Source organism: Coregonus clupeaformis, chromosome 37, assembly GCF_020615455.1.
Source record: "Coregonus clupeaformis isolate EN_2021a chromosome 37, ASM2061545v1, whole genome shotgun sequence".
Classification (NCBI taxonomy): Eukaryota; Metazoa; Chordata; class Actinopteri; order Salmoniformes; family Salmonidae; genus Coregonus; species Coregonus clupeaformis.
In genome coordinates, this window is record NC_059228.1 from 12684100 (window position 1) to 12701527 (window position 17428).

The 17428-nt window shown below is 43.8% G+C and overlaps 1 protein-coding gene across 2 annotated transcripts in view; it reads left to right on the top strand.

Moving 5' to 3' along the window:
* LOC121553581 (PH and SEC7 domain-containing protein 1-like) overlaps positions 1–17428 on the top strand; it is a 42100-nt gene that overhangs the window by 5826 nt on the left and 18846 nt on the right. The window contains exons 3-6 of one of the 2 annotated variants that reach the window (XM_041866810.2): positions 34–145; positions 2883–3426; positions 3629–4096; positions 12323–12514. In XM_041866810.2, the coding sequence (XP_041722744.2) occupies positions 34–145; positions 2883–3426; positions 3629–4096; positions 12323–12514 (1316 nt within the window). Of the gene's footprint in view, positions 1–33; positions 146–2882; positions 3427–3628; positions 4097–7790; positions 8520–12322; positions 12515–17428 lie in introns of those variants that run through there. The other variant, XM_041866811.2, reaches the window with a different exon arrangement.

Consider the following 17428-nt stretch of genomic DNA (forward strand, 5'->3'; position numbering starts at 1 on the left):
ATATACTCAATCATTCTCACTGTCTTTCATCAGTCGGACAGCCGTTCCTCTGTGCTGGGCCCGTCCTTGCACTCCCAGAGGATTGCCCATGCCAAATGGGAGTTTCTGTTCGGACAGCCCACAGAGGACTGCCATGATTCTAAAGGTGGGCGGTCCTGTCCTGAAAGAGCTCTAATCACTGTCTTACTCCTCCTCCTCCTCTAGTTCAGACTTCCTAGTTCGTCAGCCCCTTCTCATGAACAAGCAGCTAGCTACACAATACTCCTGTAATCCAATTAGCTTTGGCTAGATTTGGCTTTAGAGCCATCATGGCCTGGCATTAGCTCTGTCCTTTTTTAACTCTGACTGACTCGCATCCTTCTCTTGCAACACAAACACTTTCTTTGTTCACCCAAAAGGTTACAGCACTTTATTGATAGTTTAGAGCAGGGGTAGGTAACTAGATTTAGCCGGGGGACGTTTTGGTCGGGGGGTGGGAACATCGTTATAATAATTTGTACTACAAATTGACCACAACTAAGACCAAAAAGAGATTGTATTTTCAAATACAATCATTTCATACCTTGATTACATTTAGACACGATCACATATCTCTTTTGGTCAGTTTTAGCCCCTCAGGCTGCCTGTTGCCGACCCCTGGTTCAGAGTCTAGACATCTCAGCATCACACATGGCTAATGTCTTTCATTTAATGTGTACTTTCCTGTTAACGAAATGTAGACCTTAGAGAATCTGTCCCCTTGTGTTTGATTACATTTTCCTTATCCCTTCTCTGCATCTCACACTCATTTTCCATCAGTCACTATTGTATTACAGTATTCATTACAGACAGTGTGTTATAGGCCCCAAAACCGTGAATGTCTTCACAATAAACTGTACCGTCATAATAACAATCTATACATTTAGAAGAGGTCATTTTATTACATTTTCATGGTCTTTAGAACAGGTAATTTTACTTAGTGCTACAAAAACATTCAGGGCTCTATTTGAACAAACCTAACGCAATGGTAAATCTTAGTGCTGGCGGTAGTATTATAGGTTTGGGGGTGTCATAAATATTTTTGCTATTTTCACAACTGGAGTTATGGGCGCAGTAGCTGGCGGTGGCGCGAAAGGGCTGGGTTTTGATGAATAAACAAGTTCTGGGTGTGTCGAGGCTTGGTGTCTCACTGGCCAATCAGAATGTGCTCCATGGCTAAATATGTGGTTGCTTCAAGTTGTATATTTATGGTCTCTTATGTATTGCCTTGTCATCAACTCATTTACATTTACGTAATTTAGCAGACGCTCTTATCCAGAGCGACTTACAAATTGGTGCATTCACCTTATAGCCAGTGGGAGACTGTGTATAACTCCAATTCAAATGTTACTCCATTATAGCCTAGTTCGTTAAATAGCCTGCCCCATATTTGCTAAATATGTTGAACATGTTGGCAGTACACATTGTTCTAATTGCGTTGCTTCAATATGGAAATACATTGCTAAACATAGGCTATAGCATTAAACACTGATATAGGGGCTAGGCCTACTGTAAATTGCAGTTTGTACATGGACATGCCAAGCGTTGTCGATAAGTAAGATTGAATTCACTAGGCTATTGATAAGGCCTAAAAAGATTGTATAATTCTAATCAAATCAACAACTTGTTTTAAATAGGCTATGTCTATATACAGTTACAGGCACCATAATTGCTCCCCATGGGTGTATAATACAGACAAGGCTTAGACTATGGAGAGTTTTACGCACATCCAAACTTTTCACAGGAACTGGATAAAGATCCAATATAAAGAGAAAGGGGCAATATCCATTCACCGTTATACTGATCAAAAATGTAATGTTTTATAAACATCATGGAACCATCTTATAGATCATATTTGCAGACGAAATCTCATTACATTCGGCCCATGTACGTTCTCACCATAAACCCGTGGACGGTGAACCTTTCTAGTAAGTTAGTTTTTCGTTTAATTTGAAAACCAACAACAATATTTCTAAATAGGATTGGGTCAGAAGCATGATATCATAAATCACTTCTTCTCAATACATGTCACTGTGTGCACACGTAGGTCTAAATGTCTTTACACATAACATTCGCACGTCTATACAATTGACAGGAGCCTAGTATTTTGTATCATTGCCTATGTGCGAGGCACTTTTTATTTTTTATTTTTTTTATCCACTGTTGATATGGCATTATAGGAGGACTTAATAATTTGGAGGAGCATGTATTTGGTAATCGGACGAGGTGAGCCCTTTGAAAATGGGGATGGATAGCTTACTTGAAAAAGTTAAAGACCATTTAAAATCTCTTTATTCATAGGTTACGTTTGGCTAATGGCCAGGAGAAAAAGATGCACCTATGCAATACTGCTAAATCAGCCTTTATTAAGGGGAGGGTAGGCTATGCTTGGTTTTTAATCGAAATGGGGGGGAAACCAATCGGTTTCGAAATACAAGATTCACTGGCACAAAACACATTTCTCTCCTTCCATGGGCACTGTGCGTCATGGCTGGTTTTTAAGGACACACCTTAAATATTGCCACCCCTCCCACTTCAGCGCAAGCGAGCTGATGTTAAACAGGTAAATTGCCGAACCTGGCTTTAGTGCTAGAAAAGGCCATTGCGCCAGTTTTTACATGACAAAATTGCAAATTAACATGCATTTGACACTTGTGCCTCCTTGGCACCAGCTGAAAATAGAGCCCTGAATGTTATTACCATAGTCAGTCCTCTCAATACACTGTACCATCATAATGGAATACAATCTATAAATTGACTTCTGGTCTTTAGAACAATAAATGTTTGACTATTTGTGCATGGTTTTTAGAACATGGCATTTGACTAAAACACTTTTACATCCTCTGTCTTTTTCGATATCCCAGACTCCTCTACAGCCCCCCCTAGGGGCACCTCCAGTGGGTCTCCCAAGCCCACCCCTCCCTCCTCCCTGCCCCTGAAGCCCACAAGTCACTGGAGGGGGCTGGACGATGAGGGCCAGAGTTTATCCTATCACAACGTCCAACAGGTGGAGGTGGAGCTGGTGACTCCGCCCCCAGTCACTGTGGTTGGCATCTCACCCAAGACGGGCATCATCCGGAAAACCATCAAGTACTCTGAGACGGACTTAGATGCGGTGCCCCTGAAATGCTATAGGGAAACAGACCTGGATGAGGTAATGTTAGCTGAGACCCAGGCAGAGAGAGAGCGAGAACAGGAGGAGGTGGAAGTGGACTCTGCCTTTGGGAGTAACCGCAGTGTGCTGGGCACCTTGTCCTCCAGCGCCAGTACCATAGTCCGCACTGACGGAGAGGTGGAGGAGCTGGAGGAGGAGGTGGTGAGCTGGGCCAGTGTGAGGATGCAGGGGGATAAGAAGAGACAGCATGCCACCCAGGAGGATAATCAGATACACAGTCTGCTGCTGAAGGGGTGAGACATTCACTGAAGTTCAAACACACCATACCTTGAAGGCAATTATAGAGAGATGAGTTTAACACCTCATACCTACAGTACCTGTACCTACCTCATATCTAAAATACTTGTTACAAATGTCTTAGATTGTGTCTTAATTGAAAAAATGTACAGATCTGTTGCACTTGTAGAAAGACCTTTACATCCTTTTTTCCTGTAGTCGTCCCCTGGACAACATATCGGATTCTCAGTCAGCCCTCAAGTCTCCCATCTCAGTGACCAGCCCTCGCAGGACCTCTGCGGATGGCCTGGACTCCTTCAGCCGCCACTTTGAGAGCATCGTGGAGTCTCACCGGGCCAAGGGCACCTCCTATAGCAGCCTGGACAGCGTTGACCTCTTGACCTCCAGCGGCCCGCCCGTTTTCACCTTTGACCTTCCCACCCTCACCCCTGAGATCCAGAGCCGGATTTGTGAGAGTGCGCGTCACATCATCGAGCTGAGTTTTGCCCCCCTGGCCCATCCAGAGCCTCCCAGTGTGTCTGTCGCCGTCCGCTCTGAGAACACCCTGGCCCCCACAGGAGACGGGCTCAGCAGCTCATCTGAGAAGGATTCTACTTCAGGAGGGAAGTCCCGGTTGGAGAAAGACTCATTGCAAACTAAGTCTAGCTTAGACTTGCCTCTCATTAGGTGAGTGACAAACAGTCCAACTGAAAGCATGGACATCTAAGGTGTACTTAATTTAGACTGTTTTGTATCAGCAACTTTGCTGTGTCCGTGCAGGAGAAAGTGGTCACACGCACGCACAAAATCACAATCCCTTCACCAACCTCTACAGGATCATTTAGCTATGATATCTCTTGAATGCATTTTTGTGTTTGTTTACCATTGTTAGAAAGATGTGTGCTGGAGATGGTGATGGTGGTGTCAACACGTACAGTGAGCTCCATATTATATATTTTTTTTGGCTCTGTACTCCAGCCCTTTGGATTTGAAATGATACAATGACTATTACTGTCAGCTTTAATTTGAGGGTATTTTCATCCATATCGGGTGAACCGTTTATAAATTACAGCACTTTTTGTACATAGTCCCCCCATTTTAGGGGACCAAAAGTATATGGGACAAATTCACTTATATGTGTAGTAAAAAGTTTAGTATTTGGTTCCATATTCATAACACGCAATGACTACATCAAGCTTTTGACTCTACAAATTTGTTGGATGCATTTGCTGTTTGTTTTGGTTGTGTTTCAGATTGTTTTGTGCCCAATATAAATGAATGGTAAGTAATGTATTCTGTCATTTTGGAGTCACTTTTATTGTAAATAAGAATAGAATATGTTTCTAAACACTTCTACATTAATGTGGATGCTACCATGATTACGGGTAATCCTGGATGATTCGTGAATAATGATGAGGGAGAGAGTTACAGACACACAAATATCATACCCCCAAGACATGCTAACCTTTCCCTGTTATTGTAATGGTGAGAGTATAGCTTGTCTTGGGAGTAGGATATGTATCATTCATTTCTATTGGGTACAAAATAATCTGAAACATAACCAAAACAAACAGCAAATGCATCCAGCAAATTTGTAGAGTCAAAAGCTTGATGTAGTCATTGCGTGCTATGAATATGTGACCAAATACTAAACTTTTGACTACTTTAACAATTTTCCCCAATACTTTTAGTCCCCTAAAATGGGGGAACAATGTACGAAACGTGCTGTAAATTCTAAATGGTTCACCCAATATGGATTAAAATACCCTCAAATGAAAGCTGACAGTCTGCACTTCAACCTCATAGTCATTGTATCAATTCAAATCCAAAGAGCTGGAGTACAGAGCCAAAACAACAACACAATTGTTACTGTCTCAATACTTTTGGAGCTCACTGTATTTTGCTATATGAAGATCCTATTATAAGATATAGTATCCTATTATGCTGTTTCATAATGGTAAACCGCTTAATGCTGCTTTGGTAATACAGCTCTTTACTGCTCCTAGACGACCTACAAAAGCACTGTCACTAAAATCTCATGTGTTGTCCCTTGAATGGTTGTTCCTAATTACTTCGATTGCATTTGGAGTTTAGAGCCTATAATCTAAGCATGTATGACATATGTTTGGTCTGGTATTTCCAATATTGACAGATAGTGTCTGTTTTGCATACAGCTGTTTTGATCAGCATCTGTCTGACCTGATCAAATTAACATATTAAGCATGTAGAGATGCTCCAGACTCGCCAAAGCTCAGAAGGCCTAATGCTGGAGTGCAAATAAGACTGAATTGCCTTTTTCCCACAGTCTCTTTAACTGTGCCCTGCATTTCACCATCACACTTACCCCAGGGGAGTCGGAGCTGAGCTCCTCTGAGCGGGTCATGAGTCCTAGGTGTCTCAATTCTCAAGAGATTAGAGAAATGGTGAAAACCCCTCTGTCCAATTCCTATTAGATTAGGATATCTCTCCTAAATATTTGTGTTTGAAAGGAGCTTCTGGGTATCACTAATCCTAACCTAGAGGGCGGCAGGGAGCCTAGCGGTTAAAAGCATTGGGCCAGTAACCGAACGGTCGCTGGTTCGAATCCCCGAGTCAACTAGGTGAACAATCTGTCTGTGCCCTTGAGCAAGGCACTTAATCATAATTGCTCCTGTAAATCGCTCTAGATAAGAGTGCTAAATGATGAAAATGTAAAACGTTATATGCCTGTTGAACTCAACCGCAGAAATGTAGTTGTACCACTAGATGAGGCCAGAGAGCCATTGTATTTCTTTTGGAACGTTTATCCAGAAAGTAGTTAATACTAGTACAGTACTGTCTGTTACATGGTATAGGGTTGACTGTGTTCTGGTTTGATGTCCTATGATTTGGGCTCAGCGGTATGATACCTCTCTGGTTAAGGTATGGATGTGGACTTGCAGAGTGGACCATGAGAGGAACTTTTGATTGGATGCGGAAAATCATTCCTCCGTGGTTGGAAATGAGTCATGGTCTGATTGTATTTGTGTGCATGATGTTTTACTTCTTAAGTGGACATGTGTAACGCAGAGTGGCTAATAAGTTGGTGTTATTTTCATTCCAAGATGTAGTATCTCAGTCCCACCAACCCTGCCAAGAATGAAGTTATTATAACTTAGTTTATGGGACAAATTCTATTAATAGAGGCCTGAGGAACATCTGGGTACCCGGGTCCTATTAGTGAATGTTCATTTACGCATAAGTGTATATTATATAAAACATATGTTCCCATATGTGTAGGCTTACTCATATCCAGTGTATCTTGCCAGCTATTCAGTGAGTGAGCGTGTCCATGTGTGTGTTGTGTTTAGTGTCACTGGTTTCACTTACAGTCAGTCAAACCCATTCTGCCATGCCACCTGGCTCCTTGGTTGCACCGCCTTTCCTGTCAGGCAGCCAATCAGATCTGTAGCTCAGCCAGCCATACTTGGTAACCATGGCAACTGTGTATTAACTTCCTGGACCATGTGATTTCAGGGTTTTAAAATAGAAAAGAGACCGTTGGGTGTGAGGTCGACCACTCTTTTGGACTATTAAGTCACAGGAGGATACAGTATCAACAGCAGCGGGGCCACTGACACTGCTCCTTTTTAAGTCACACCATGAACTCTCACGATTTCCAAAGTATTTTGATCAAACTCCAAAAGGCAGTTTGATTTAATCAAAAGCTAATTTAAAGATGTGTTACAAATTGACTTTGAGGATATCAAGTTCACTTCAGTTGGCTTTTGATCCACAAGACAACAAGAGACCCATTGTTCTACGGCCAGATTTGTTGGACTGAGTAGTCTGGAAGGAGTCTTATCTTTGGCTAGACTCTTTACCTTTTGTGCCAGAAGCCATGTCAACAATGATTTTAAAATATGAATTAGTAAAACCATAAGGTCTGTTCTATGGTAAATATGAAATATATTTATTAGTAAAGGAATAGATCTGGTATCATCAGTCTGTGTGATGTCATTGTTGTATGCTACTTTGATTATCTTTCATTTCCTTTTGTTTGGCTTTCCTGCAACACTGACACACTGGAGTTTTACTGAAACTGTTCTGTGATTTAAATCTGATAGGCTACATGTGTATTTGTTTAGAGAGAGAGGAGCTCTCTCTAAACAGTAAGTAGGTTAGAAACATAGAAAGTGGGATCAGTGGGAGAGAGGGAAGGGGAGAGGAAGAGAAGAGAGAGGGGAAGGGAGGTGGGATTGCAGCCATGGAGAGAGGAAATGCATGCTTTCTCCAGCAATAAAAAATAGCCCAGCTGATGAGCCATCCACAGAGAGAGGCACACGACGGATAAAGACAGAGCGAGAGAGAGGGCAGTGAAAGACTGAGACTGGCCGAGTGTAACTTTGAGTTCAACAAAGATCCTGCCAAATTATTACCACATACTGTGTCCACACTGGCTTGGATACTTCAGAGTTCAAAACAAGAGCTACAGGCAGAGACGGAAGAGGAAGCGAGACACCCCACTCTGTTTTTTTCTGGTTCAATGAACTAAGTAGACCAGACCCAGCTGCTATTTCATTCACACCCAGTTAAGTAGACCGGAACGAATTGTTTTATTTTATTTAGTAAACGGCCTAAGCAAAGACACTACAGTTTGAAACTCTGTGGTGGTTTAGAAACTCTGTGGTGGTTTAGAAACTCTGTGGCCTGTGTGAACTATCTTAATTTATCCACCATCTTTGCTACAGGGAGCCGGAGAGGGAGGAACTGACAAAGCGAGCGAGAGAGTTAAAGAGAGAGTGGCAGACGGGACAGCAGGGGAGGACAGCAACAGATTAGGGCGCCAAATAAGGCAAAGAGAGTATCCAGACACAAAGGAGGGGAAATGGAAGAGAACATGTTGTGAAATGCACCATGAGGCTCTGCTAGGCTCAGGCTGAGAGCAGTGCAGTGTCGGGTGTGTGGCTGGAGGATCGATGTGGTCAGTGGGACAGACTGTTGACTGGCAGGGTTACCTCACCGCGGAGTGCCGTGGTTGGGTGTGAAAGGGGCAGGGCTCTGGGGACAACATGGCACGCTATTTGCTCTGCTGGGGGGGCGGGGCTTTGGAAGACGGGTACCTGTATGCCCCCTACCCAGCCATTTACCGGTGAGTTCCCCACTGTACTATACCTACCTCCATCTGCCTGTCCTGCTTTCTGTCTGTTTGTCAGAGGTGTGTGGACCTTAACAGTGTTATGGACAGCAGAGGTTGACTTTATCATGTGCTTTTTACATTGTTATGAATGGTCTAATGTTATGAAATGTTTAAGTGTGAGCTGATTATCTGTGTTGCTGTGACTTAGCTGGCTGGACAGTGTTATACAGTGTCTGGTAAGAAATGGGTGCTGTACATTACATTGATGTACAGGGTGAGCGTGACAGTGTGTGTTCAGAGAAACTATGTGGCACCTCATGGTGTTATTAATAGAGTGATTAATACCTGTTGGCTCTAGTCCTTACGACAGAGGCTCACCTACAGTGTTCTCAGATCAGCAGCCTTGGCTTCACCTAGGAGGGGGGAGTTATTCAGTTACTATAATAACCTACAACCAAAGAAGGTTGACTGTTCTCATGATGCAGCACAACCAGTTTATGAAACTGCTGTTTTGGGGACATAAGATGTTGGCTTGCGATAGAGCCAATTTGTATAACTTTACAACCAACTTTACAATCAACTGTAAAGTTAAGGACATAACCTGGTGTTAATATAAAGGCTCAAGGCTGTGGTCTGGTTTAAATGTTGAGACTTTTCTATAGAGCTCTGACTCTCCATGGACGCTGTTGAATGAAATGTCCGCCGGCCACTCCTGCTAGCGTCCCTGAAAAGAACACTGGCTTCCTCGCCACACCCTGGAAAATAAGTCTGGGAGTCTTTCTCTCTCTCTCCCTTTCTGTGGAGGAGTGGATCATAAACACATTGTTTTAAGAATAAACAAACTCAGCCCCCTGCTACTTATCTCCCCACCCGCCTCCTTTGTGGTGGACCATTCTGTCAGAGGGGGTGACCCAAAGGGCCGGTGGAATAAACCAAACACAACCAATAAATAGGGGTGTTCTTTATCCTGAGATGGGTTGCTACCTTGCTGTGGAGGTTTGAAAGGAGTCATGCGTTTGAGGAGGAACTCTCTTGGCGAAAGGCAAGGTGGACCACTAACCAAAGGACCACGCTGTTCATTTGGTAGGGCAGATTACTTCATCTTATCTCGATGGGGATTCACCCACTGTAAATGCATGGGCATTTCTGCGATGAATGGATGTAACTCTCTACCATGTTGTTGTAGGAAGGATTTGCTGACAGTTCCATCCACGCTCTTAAAGGGGCGATTATTTTCTTAAATGTCTGCAGAGACATAAGTCTAACTTTAGTCAATTTGCTTTGTGACTATTGTGGGTATAGTTTGTAGATGTAAATGGAAATGTTTATCCTTTGAAACAACTCTCTTTTTTATAGATAATTTCAAATTTGGAGAATTAATTGACATTATGGTGATTTATCCTTTCCATACATGACTCATATCATTGCATACATATTTTCCACTAGGAAATAGCTTATTACTAAAGCACTGTGCATGGACTTTTTTCTAGAAATTCTCCAGCACATTTACATGTCCTTGACTTGGTGCTGCGTTACCGCTTGCCATGTGGTAGCAGAGAGAACAGTGGCGCAGTGGTCTAAGGCACTGCATCGCAGTGCTAGCTGTGCCACTAGAGATCCTGGTTCGAATCCAGGCTCTGTCGTAGCCGGCCGCGACCGGGAGACCCATGGGGCGGCGCACAATTTGCCTAGCGTCGTCCAGGGTAGGGGAGGGAATGGCCGGCAGGGATGTAGCTCAGTTGGTAGAGCATGGCGTTTGCAACGCCAGGGTTGTGGGTTTGATTCCCACGGGGGGCCAGTATGAAAAATAAAAAAAATAATGTATGCACTCACTAACTGTAAGTCGCTCTGGATAAGAGCGTCTGCTAAATGACTAAAATGTAAATGTATGATTTGGGTGCTGGAGTCTTTGACAATTTTGTGGGCCTTCCTCTGACACCGCTTAGTATATAGGTCCTGGATGTCAGGAAGTTTGGCCCCAGTGATGTACTGGGCCGTACGCACTACCCTCTGTAGCGCCTTACGGTCAGATGCCGAGCAGTTGCCATACCAGGCGGTGATGCAACCAGTCAGGATGCCCTTGATGGTGCAGCTGTATAACCTTTTGAGGATCTGGGGACCCATGCCAAATCTTTTCAGTCTCCTGAGGAGGAAAAGGTGTTGTTGTGCCCTCTTCACAACTGTCTTGGTGTGTTTGGACCATGATAGTTTGTTGGTGATGTGGACACCAAGGAACTTGAAACTCTCGACCCGCTGCACTTCAGCCCCATCAATGTTAATAGGGGCTAGTTCGGCCCTCCTTTTCCTATAGTCCACAATCAGCTCCTTTGTCTTGCTCACATTGAGGGAGAGGTTGTTGTCCTGGCACCACACTGCCAGGTCTCTGACCTCCTCCCTATAGGGTGTCTCATCGTTGTTGGTGATCAGGCCTACCACTGTTGTGTCGTCGGCAAACTTAATGATGGTGTTGGAGTCGTAATTGGCCACGCAGTCGTGGGTGAACAGGGAGTACAGGAGGGGACTAAGCACGCACCCCTGAGAGGCCCCAGTGTTGCGGATCAGCGTAGCAGATGTGTTGTTGCCTACCCTTACCACCTGGGGGCGGCCCGTCAGGAAGTCCAGGATCCAGTTGCAGAGGGAGGTGTTTAGTCCCAGGGTCCGTAGCTTGGTGATGAGCTTTGTGGGCAGGTTACCTTTGCTTTCTTGGGCACAGGGACTATGGTGGTCTGTTTGAAACATGTAGGTATTACAGACTCTGTAAGGGAGAGGTTGAAAATGTCAGTGAAGACACTTGCCAGTTGGTCTGCGCATGCTTTGAGTACACGTCCTGGTAATCCGTCTGGCCCCGCGGCTTTGTGAATGTTGACCTTTTTAAAGGGCTTGCTCACATCGGCTACGGAGAGCGTGATCACACAGTCGTCCAGAACAGCTGGTGCTCTCATGCATGCTTCAGTGTTGCTTGCCTCGAAGGCATTTAGCTCGTCTGGTAGGCTCGCGTCACTGGGCAGCTCGCGGCTGGGTTTCCCTTTGTAGTCCGTAATAGTTTTCAAGCCCGGCCACATCCGACAAGCGTCAGAGCCGGTGTAGTAGGATTCAATCTTAGTCCTGTATTGACGCTTTGCCTGTTTGATGGTTCGTCTGATGGCATAGCAGGATTTATTATAAGCGTCTGGATTAGTGTCCCGCTCCTTGAAAGCGACAGCTCTAGTCCTTTAGCTCGGTGCGGATGTTGCCTGTAATCCATGGCTTCTGGTTGGGATATGTACATACTCTGCTGCTATTAGTAAGAGCCTGAAGGTGGAGGGGCTGTAAATAAACAAATTCAGTTGCGTGTTATGAGTGCAAGAAATGTGGAGCAATGGAGAAGATATACGGTTGTTTCCCTTGGAGACAATGGATTTAATACAGAGTTAATCTCTGTGTACTGCATGTTAAAATAGATGGAAGTTGAAAGGCTTGTATGGTTATAATACAGCTGCACAGTTGGAGCAGTGGTTCTGTTACAACTGGCTATATTCTGCCAAGTATGGAAGGGCTGTGTGCCCTCTTCCCATGACAATAACCTTGGCACCTGCTAGTGATCTGATCTAAATATGGCACCTGCCAGTGCCAATCATCTTCTTTACTATGTGCCAAGACAGTTTGGCACCGACAGTTTTATTATTATTATACAGTTTGGCAAAACGTAATACAGTTGAATTCTAAACAGACCCAAACCTGTCCGGTATAATCGATTTGTTACCTAGCTACCTGTTTTAATAGGGCTATAACAGCCTCATGTGAGTCATCCCTCCTCTCCTGTTGTCGTCTGTCAGGGAGAAGCCAGGCCACCGGGCTCCAGACCCGTTCCCACAGCAAGACTTGGGCGAGCACTTGGCCCTGGGCAGCACCGAGGCACTGGCCAACGGCAGCAAGGCTGACCTGCAGGCCGCCAAGCGCCTGGCCAAACGCCTCTTCAACCTGGATGGCTTCAGGAAGTCTGACGTGGCCAGGCACCTCAGCAAGAAGTGAGTTTACTGGAACACTACATTTAGGATAGATACCTGTTCGTCTGTGTGTGTGTGTGTGTGTGTGTGTGTGTGTGTGTGTGTGTGTGTGTGTGCGTGAGCGCTCAAATCAAATTCTATTGGTCACATACACATATTTAGCAGATCTTATTTCGGGTGTAGTGAAATGCTTGTGTTCTAAAAGTAAAAGAATGGAATTAAGAAATATATTCAGTTGAAGTCGGAAGTTTACATACACCTTAGCCAAATACATTTGAACTCAGTTTTCACAATTCCTGATATTTAATCCTAGTAGAAATGTCCTGTCTTAGGTCAGTTAGGATCACCACTTTATTTTAAGAATGTGAAATGTCAGAATAATAGTAGAGAGAATGATTTATGAGAGCTTTTATTTCTTTCATCACATTCCTAGTGGGTCAGAAGTTTACATACACTCAATTAGTATTTGGTAGCATTGCCTTTAAATTGTTTAACTTGGGTCAAATGTTTCGGGTAGCCTTCCACAAGCTTCCCACAATAAGTTGGGTGAATTTTGGCCCATTCCTCCTGACAGAGCTGGTGTAACTGAGTCAGGTTTGTAGGCCTCCTTGCTCGCACATGCTTTTTCAGTTCTGCCCACACATTTTCTATAAGATTGAGGTCAGGGCTTTGTGATGGCCACTCCAATACCTTGACTTTGTTGTCCTAAAGCCATTTTGCCACAACTTTGGAAATATGCTTTGGGTCATTGTCCATTTGGAAGACCCATTTGCGACCAAGCTTTAACTTCCTGACTGATGTCTCGAGACGTTGCTTCAATATATCCACATAATTTTCCTTCCTCATGATGCCATCTATTTTGCAAAGTGCACTAGTCCCTCCTGCAGCAAAGCACCCCCACAGCATGATGCTGCCACCCCCGTGCTTCACGGTTGGGAAGGTGTTTTTGGCTTGCGAGGTCCCCCTTTTTCCTCCAAACATAACGATGGTCATTATGGCCAAACAGTTCTATTTTTGTTTCATCAGACCAGAGGACATTTCTCCAAAAAGTATGATCTTTGTCCCCATGTGCAGTTGCAAACCGTAGTCTGGGTTTTTTATGGCGGTTTTGGAGCTGTGGCTTCTTCCTTGCTGAGCGGCCTTTCAGGTTATGTCAATATAGGACTCGTTTTACTGTGGATATAGATACTTTTGTAACTGTTTCCTCCAGCATCTTCACAAGGTCCTTTGCTGTTGTTCTGGGATTGATTTGCACTTTTTGCATCAAAGTACGTTAATCTCTAGGAGACAGAACGCGTCTCCTTCCTGAGCGGTATGACGGCTGCGTGGTCCCATGGTGTTTATACTTGCGTACTTTTGTTTGTACAGATGAACGTGGTACCTTCAGGCGTTTGGAAATTGCTCCCAAGGATGAACCAGAGTTGTGGAGGTCTACAGTTTTTTTCTGAGGTCTAGGCTGATTTCTTTTGATTTTCCCATGATGTCAAGCAAAGAGGCACTGAGTTTGAAGGTAGGCCTTCAAATACATCCACAGGTACACCTCCAATTGACTCAAATTATGTCAAATAGCCTATCAGAAGCTTCTAAAGCCATGACATCATTTTCTGAAATTTTCCAAGCTGTTTAAAAGCACAGTCAACTTAGTGTTTGTAAACTTCTGAACCACTGGAATTGTGATTCAGTGAATTATAAGTTAAATAATCTGTCCGTTAACAATTGTTGTAAAAATGACTTGTGTCATGCCCAAAGTAGATGTCCTAACTGACTTGCCAAAACTATAGTTTGTTAACAAGAAATTTGTGGAGTGGTTGAAAAACTAGTTTTAATGACTCCAACCTAAGTGTATGTAAACTTCCGACTTCAACTGTAAATATTAGGGCAAGCAATGCCGGAGTGGCATTGACTAATATACAGTAGAATAGAATACAGTATATACATATGAGATAAGTAAAGCAGTATGTAAACATTATTAAAGTGACTAGTGTTCCATTATTAAAGTGGCCAGTGATTACATGTCTATGCACAGTGAGGGGAAAAAAGTATTTGATCCCCTGCTGATTTTGTACGTTTGCCCACTGACAAAGAAATTATCAGTCTATATAATTTTAATGGTAGGTTTATTTGAACAGTGAGAGACAGAATAACAACAACAAAATCCAGAAAAACGCATGTCAAAAATGTTATAAATTGATTTGCATTTTAATGAGGGGAAATAAGTATTTGACCCCTCTGCAAAACATGATTTAGTACTTGGTGGCAAAACCCTTGTTGGCAATCACAGAGGTCAGGCGTTTCTTGTAGTTGGCCACCAGGTTTGCACACATCTCAGGAGGGATTTTGTCCCACTCCTCTTTGCAGATCTTCTCCAAGTTATTAAGGTTTCGTGGCTGACGTTTGGCAACTCGAACCTTCAGCTCCCTCCACAGATTTTCTATGGGATTAAGGTCTGGAGACTGGCTTGGCCACTCCAGGACCTTAATGTGCTTCTTCTTGAGCCACTCCTTTGTTGCCTTGGCCGTGTGTTTTGGGTCATTGTCATGCTGGAATACCCATCCACGACCCATTTTCAATGCCCTGGCTGAGGGAAGGAGGTTCTCACCCAAGATTTGACAGTACATGGCCCGTCCATCGTCCCTTTGATGCTGTGAAGTTGTCCTGTCCCCTTAGCAGAAAAACACCCCCAAAGCATAATGTTTCCACCTCCATGTTTGACGGTGGGGATGGTGTTCTTGGGGTCATAGGCAGCATTCCTCCTCCTCCAAACACGGCGAGTTGAGTTGATGCCTAGAGAGCTCCATTTTGGTCTCATCTGACCACAACACATTCAACCAGTTCTCCTCTGAATCATTCAGATGTTCATTGGCAAACTTCAGATGGGCATGTATATGTGCTTTCTTGAGCAGGGGGACCTTGCGGCGCTGCAGCATTTCAGTCCTTCACGGCGTAGTATGTTACCAATTGTTTTCTTGGTGACTATGTTCCCAGCTGCCTTGAGATCATTGACAAGATCCTCCCGTGTAGTTCTGGGCTGATTCCTCACCATTCTCATGATCATTGCAACTCCACGAGGTGAGATCTTGCATGGAGCCCCAGGCCGAGGGAGATGTGTTTCTTCCATTTGCGAATAATCGCAACAACTGTTGTCACCTTCTCACCAAGCTGCTTGACGATGGTCTTGTAGCCCATTCCAGCCTTGTGTAGGTCTACAATCTTGTCTCTGACATCCTTGGAGAGCTCTTTGGTCTTGGCCATGGTGGAGAGTTTGGAATCTGATTGATTGATTGCTTCTGTGGACAGGTGTCTTTTATACAGGTAACAAGCTGAGATTAGGAGCACTCCCTTTAAGAGTGTGCTCCTAATCTCAGCTCGTTACCTGTATAAAAGACACCAGGGAGCCAGAAATCTTTCTGATTGAGAGGGGGTAAAATACTTATTTCCCTCATTAAAATGCAAATCAATTTATAAATTTTTTGACATGCGTTTCTCTGGATTTTGTTGTTGTTATTCTGTCTCTCACTGTTCAAATAAACCTACCATTAAAATTATAGACTGATCATTTCTTTGTCAGTGGGCAAACGTACAGAATCAGCAGGGGATCAAATACTTTTTTCCCTCGCTGTATATAGGGCAGCGGCCTCTAAGGTGCAGGGTTGTGTAACCAGGTGGTAGCCAGCTAGTGATGGCTATTTAACAGTCAGATATAAGCTATTTTTCAGTCTCTCGGTCCCAGCTTTGATGCACCTGTACTGACCTCGCCTTCTGGATGATACTGGGGTGAACAGGCCGTGGCTCGGGTGGTTGGTGTCCTTGATTATCTTTTTGGCCTTCCTGTGACATTGAGTGCTGTAGGTGTCCTGGAGGGCAGGCAGTGTGCCCCCGGTGATGCGTTGCCACCCTCTGGAGAGCCCTGCGGTTGCGGGCGGTGCAGTTGCCATACCAGGCGGTGATACAGCCCGACAGTATGCTCTCAATTGTGCATCTGTAAAATTTTGTGAGGGTCTTAGGGGCCAAGCCAAATTTCTTCAGCCACCTGAGGTCGAACACCACACTGTCTGTGTGGGTAGACCATTTAAGATTGTACTTTTTAAATAGTTTTTTGTGGTATCTGTACTTTACTATTTATATATTTTTTTACAACTTTTACTTTTACGTCACTACATTCCTAAAGAAAATAATGTACTTTTTACTCCATACATTTGCCTTGACACCAATGTTCCAGGGCAGCTCCCCAGGGACTGCCGCTTGAAGAAAAATCAGCCTGCACAAGTTTGAACTTCACTCAACTTTCTAGAGTTTTCCCTGTTAGTTAACACTCCTCGGAGTAGGATTCTATTGCGACTCATGCCCCTATTCTACACACCGGTGCGCCATAACCAATCAGAGCTGCAGTAGGCCTATATGCAAATAACCATTGCCATATATGGATTTGTGCCATTCACTTTGAACTGGACTGTTTTATGGCATGAGGTCGTGATTAGTATGTGCTTGTTTTGAGATCAAAGCCAGAGCTGCATGTAGCCACGTGCACATTTGTTTATATTTTTTGCTAGTTAGTGAGTTATTAGCCCAGTTATAGCTAATTTGTAGTCAGCAATGTGGGAGTGATTGCTTCCTACAAGAGCACAAAACATGTACATTTCTAGCCATCTTTGAAAAGCGAGTCAGGTAAAGAGCTTTTTTAAAATGTTTTAAAGGGGCAGTGTTGTATTTTGAGACCGGCTTGGATAACTTAAGTAGCCAATAGGCAGACGGTAGCATAACTTGTCTGATTCCCTGTAATAATGGTATGGGAATAATAATGCATTTTATTTTGTAAAGTGGTTTCTTGCATCAAACAACACAACAAAATGTTCAGTCACCTCCTTGTCTGAAGGACAAGTGGATAAACAGGTTAATGTCAAGCCCTGCATGTTTTTTTCAAAAATCTCATGGAAT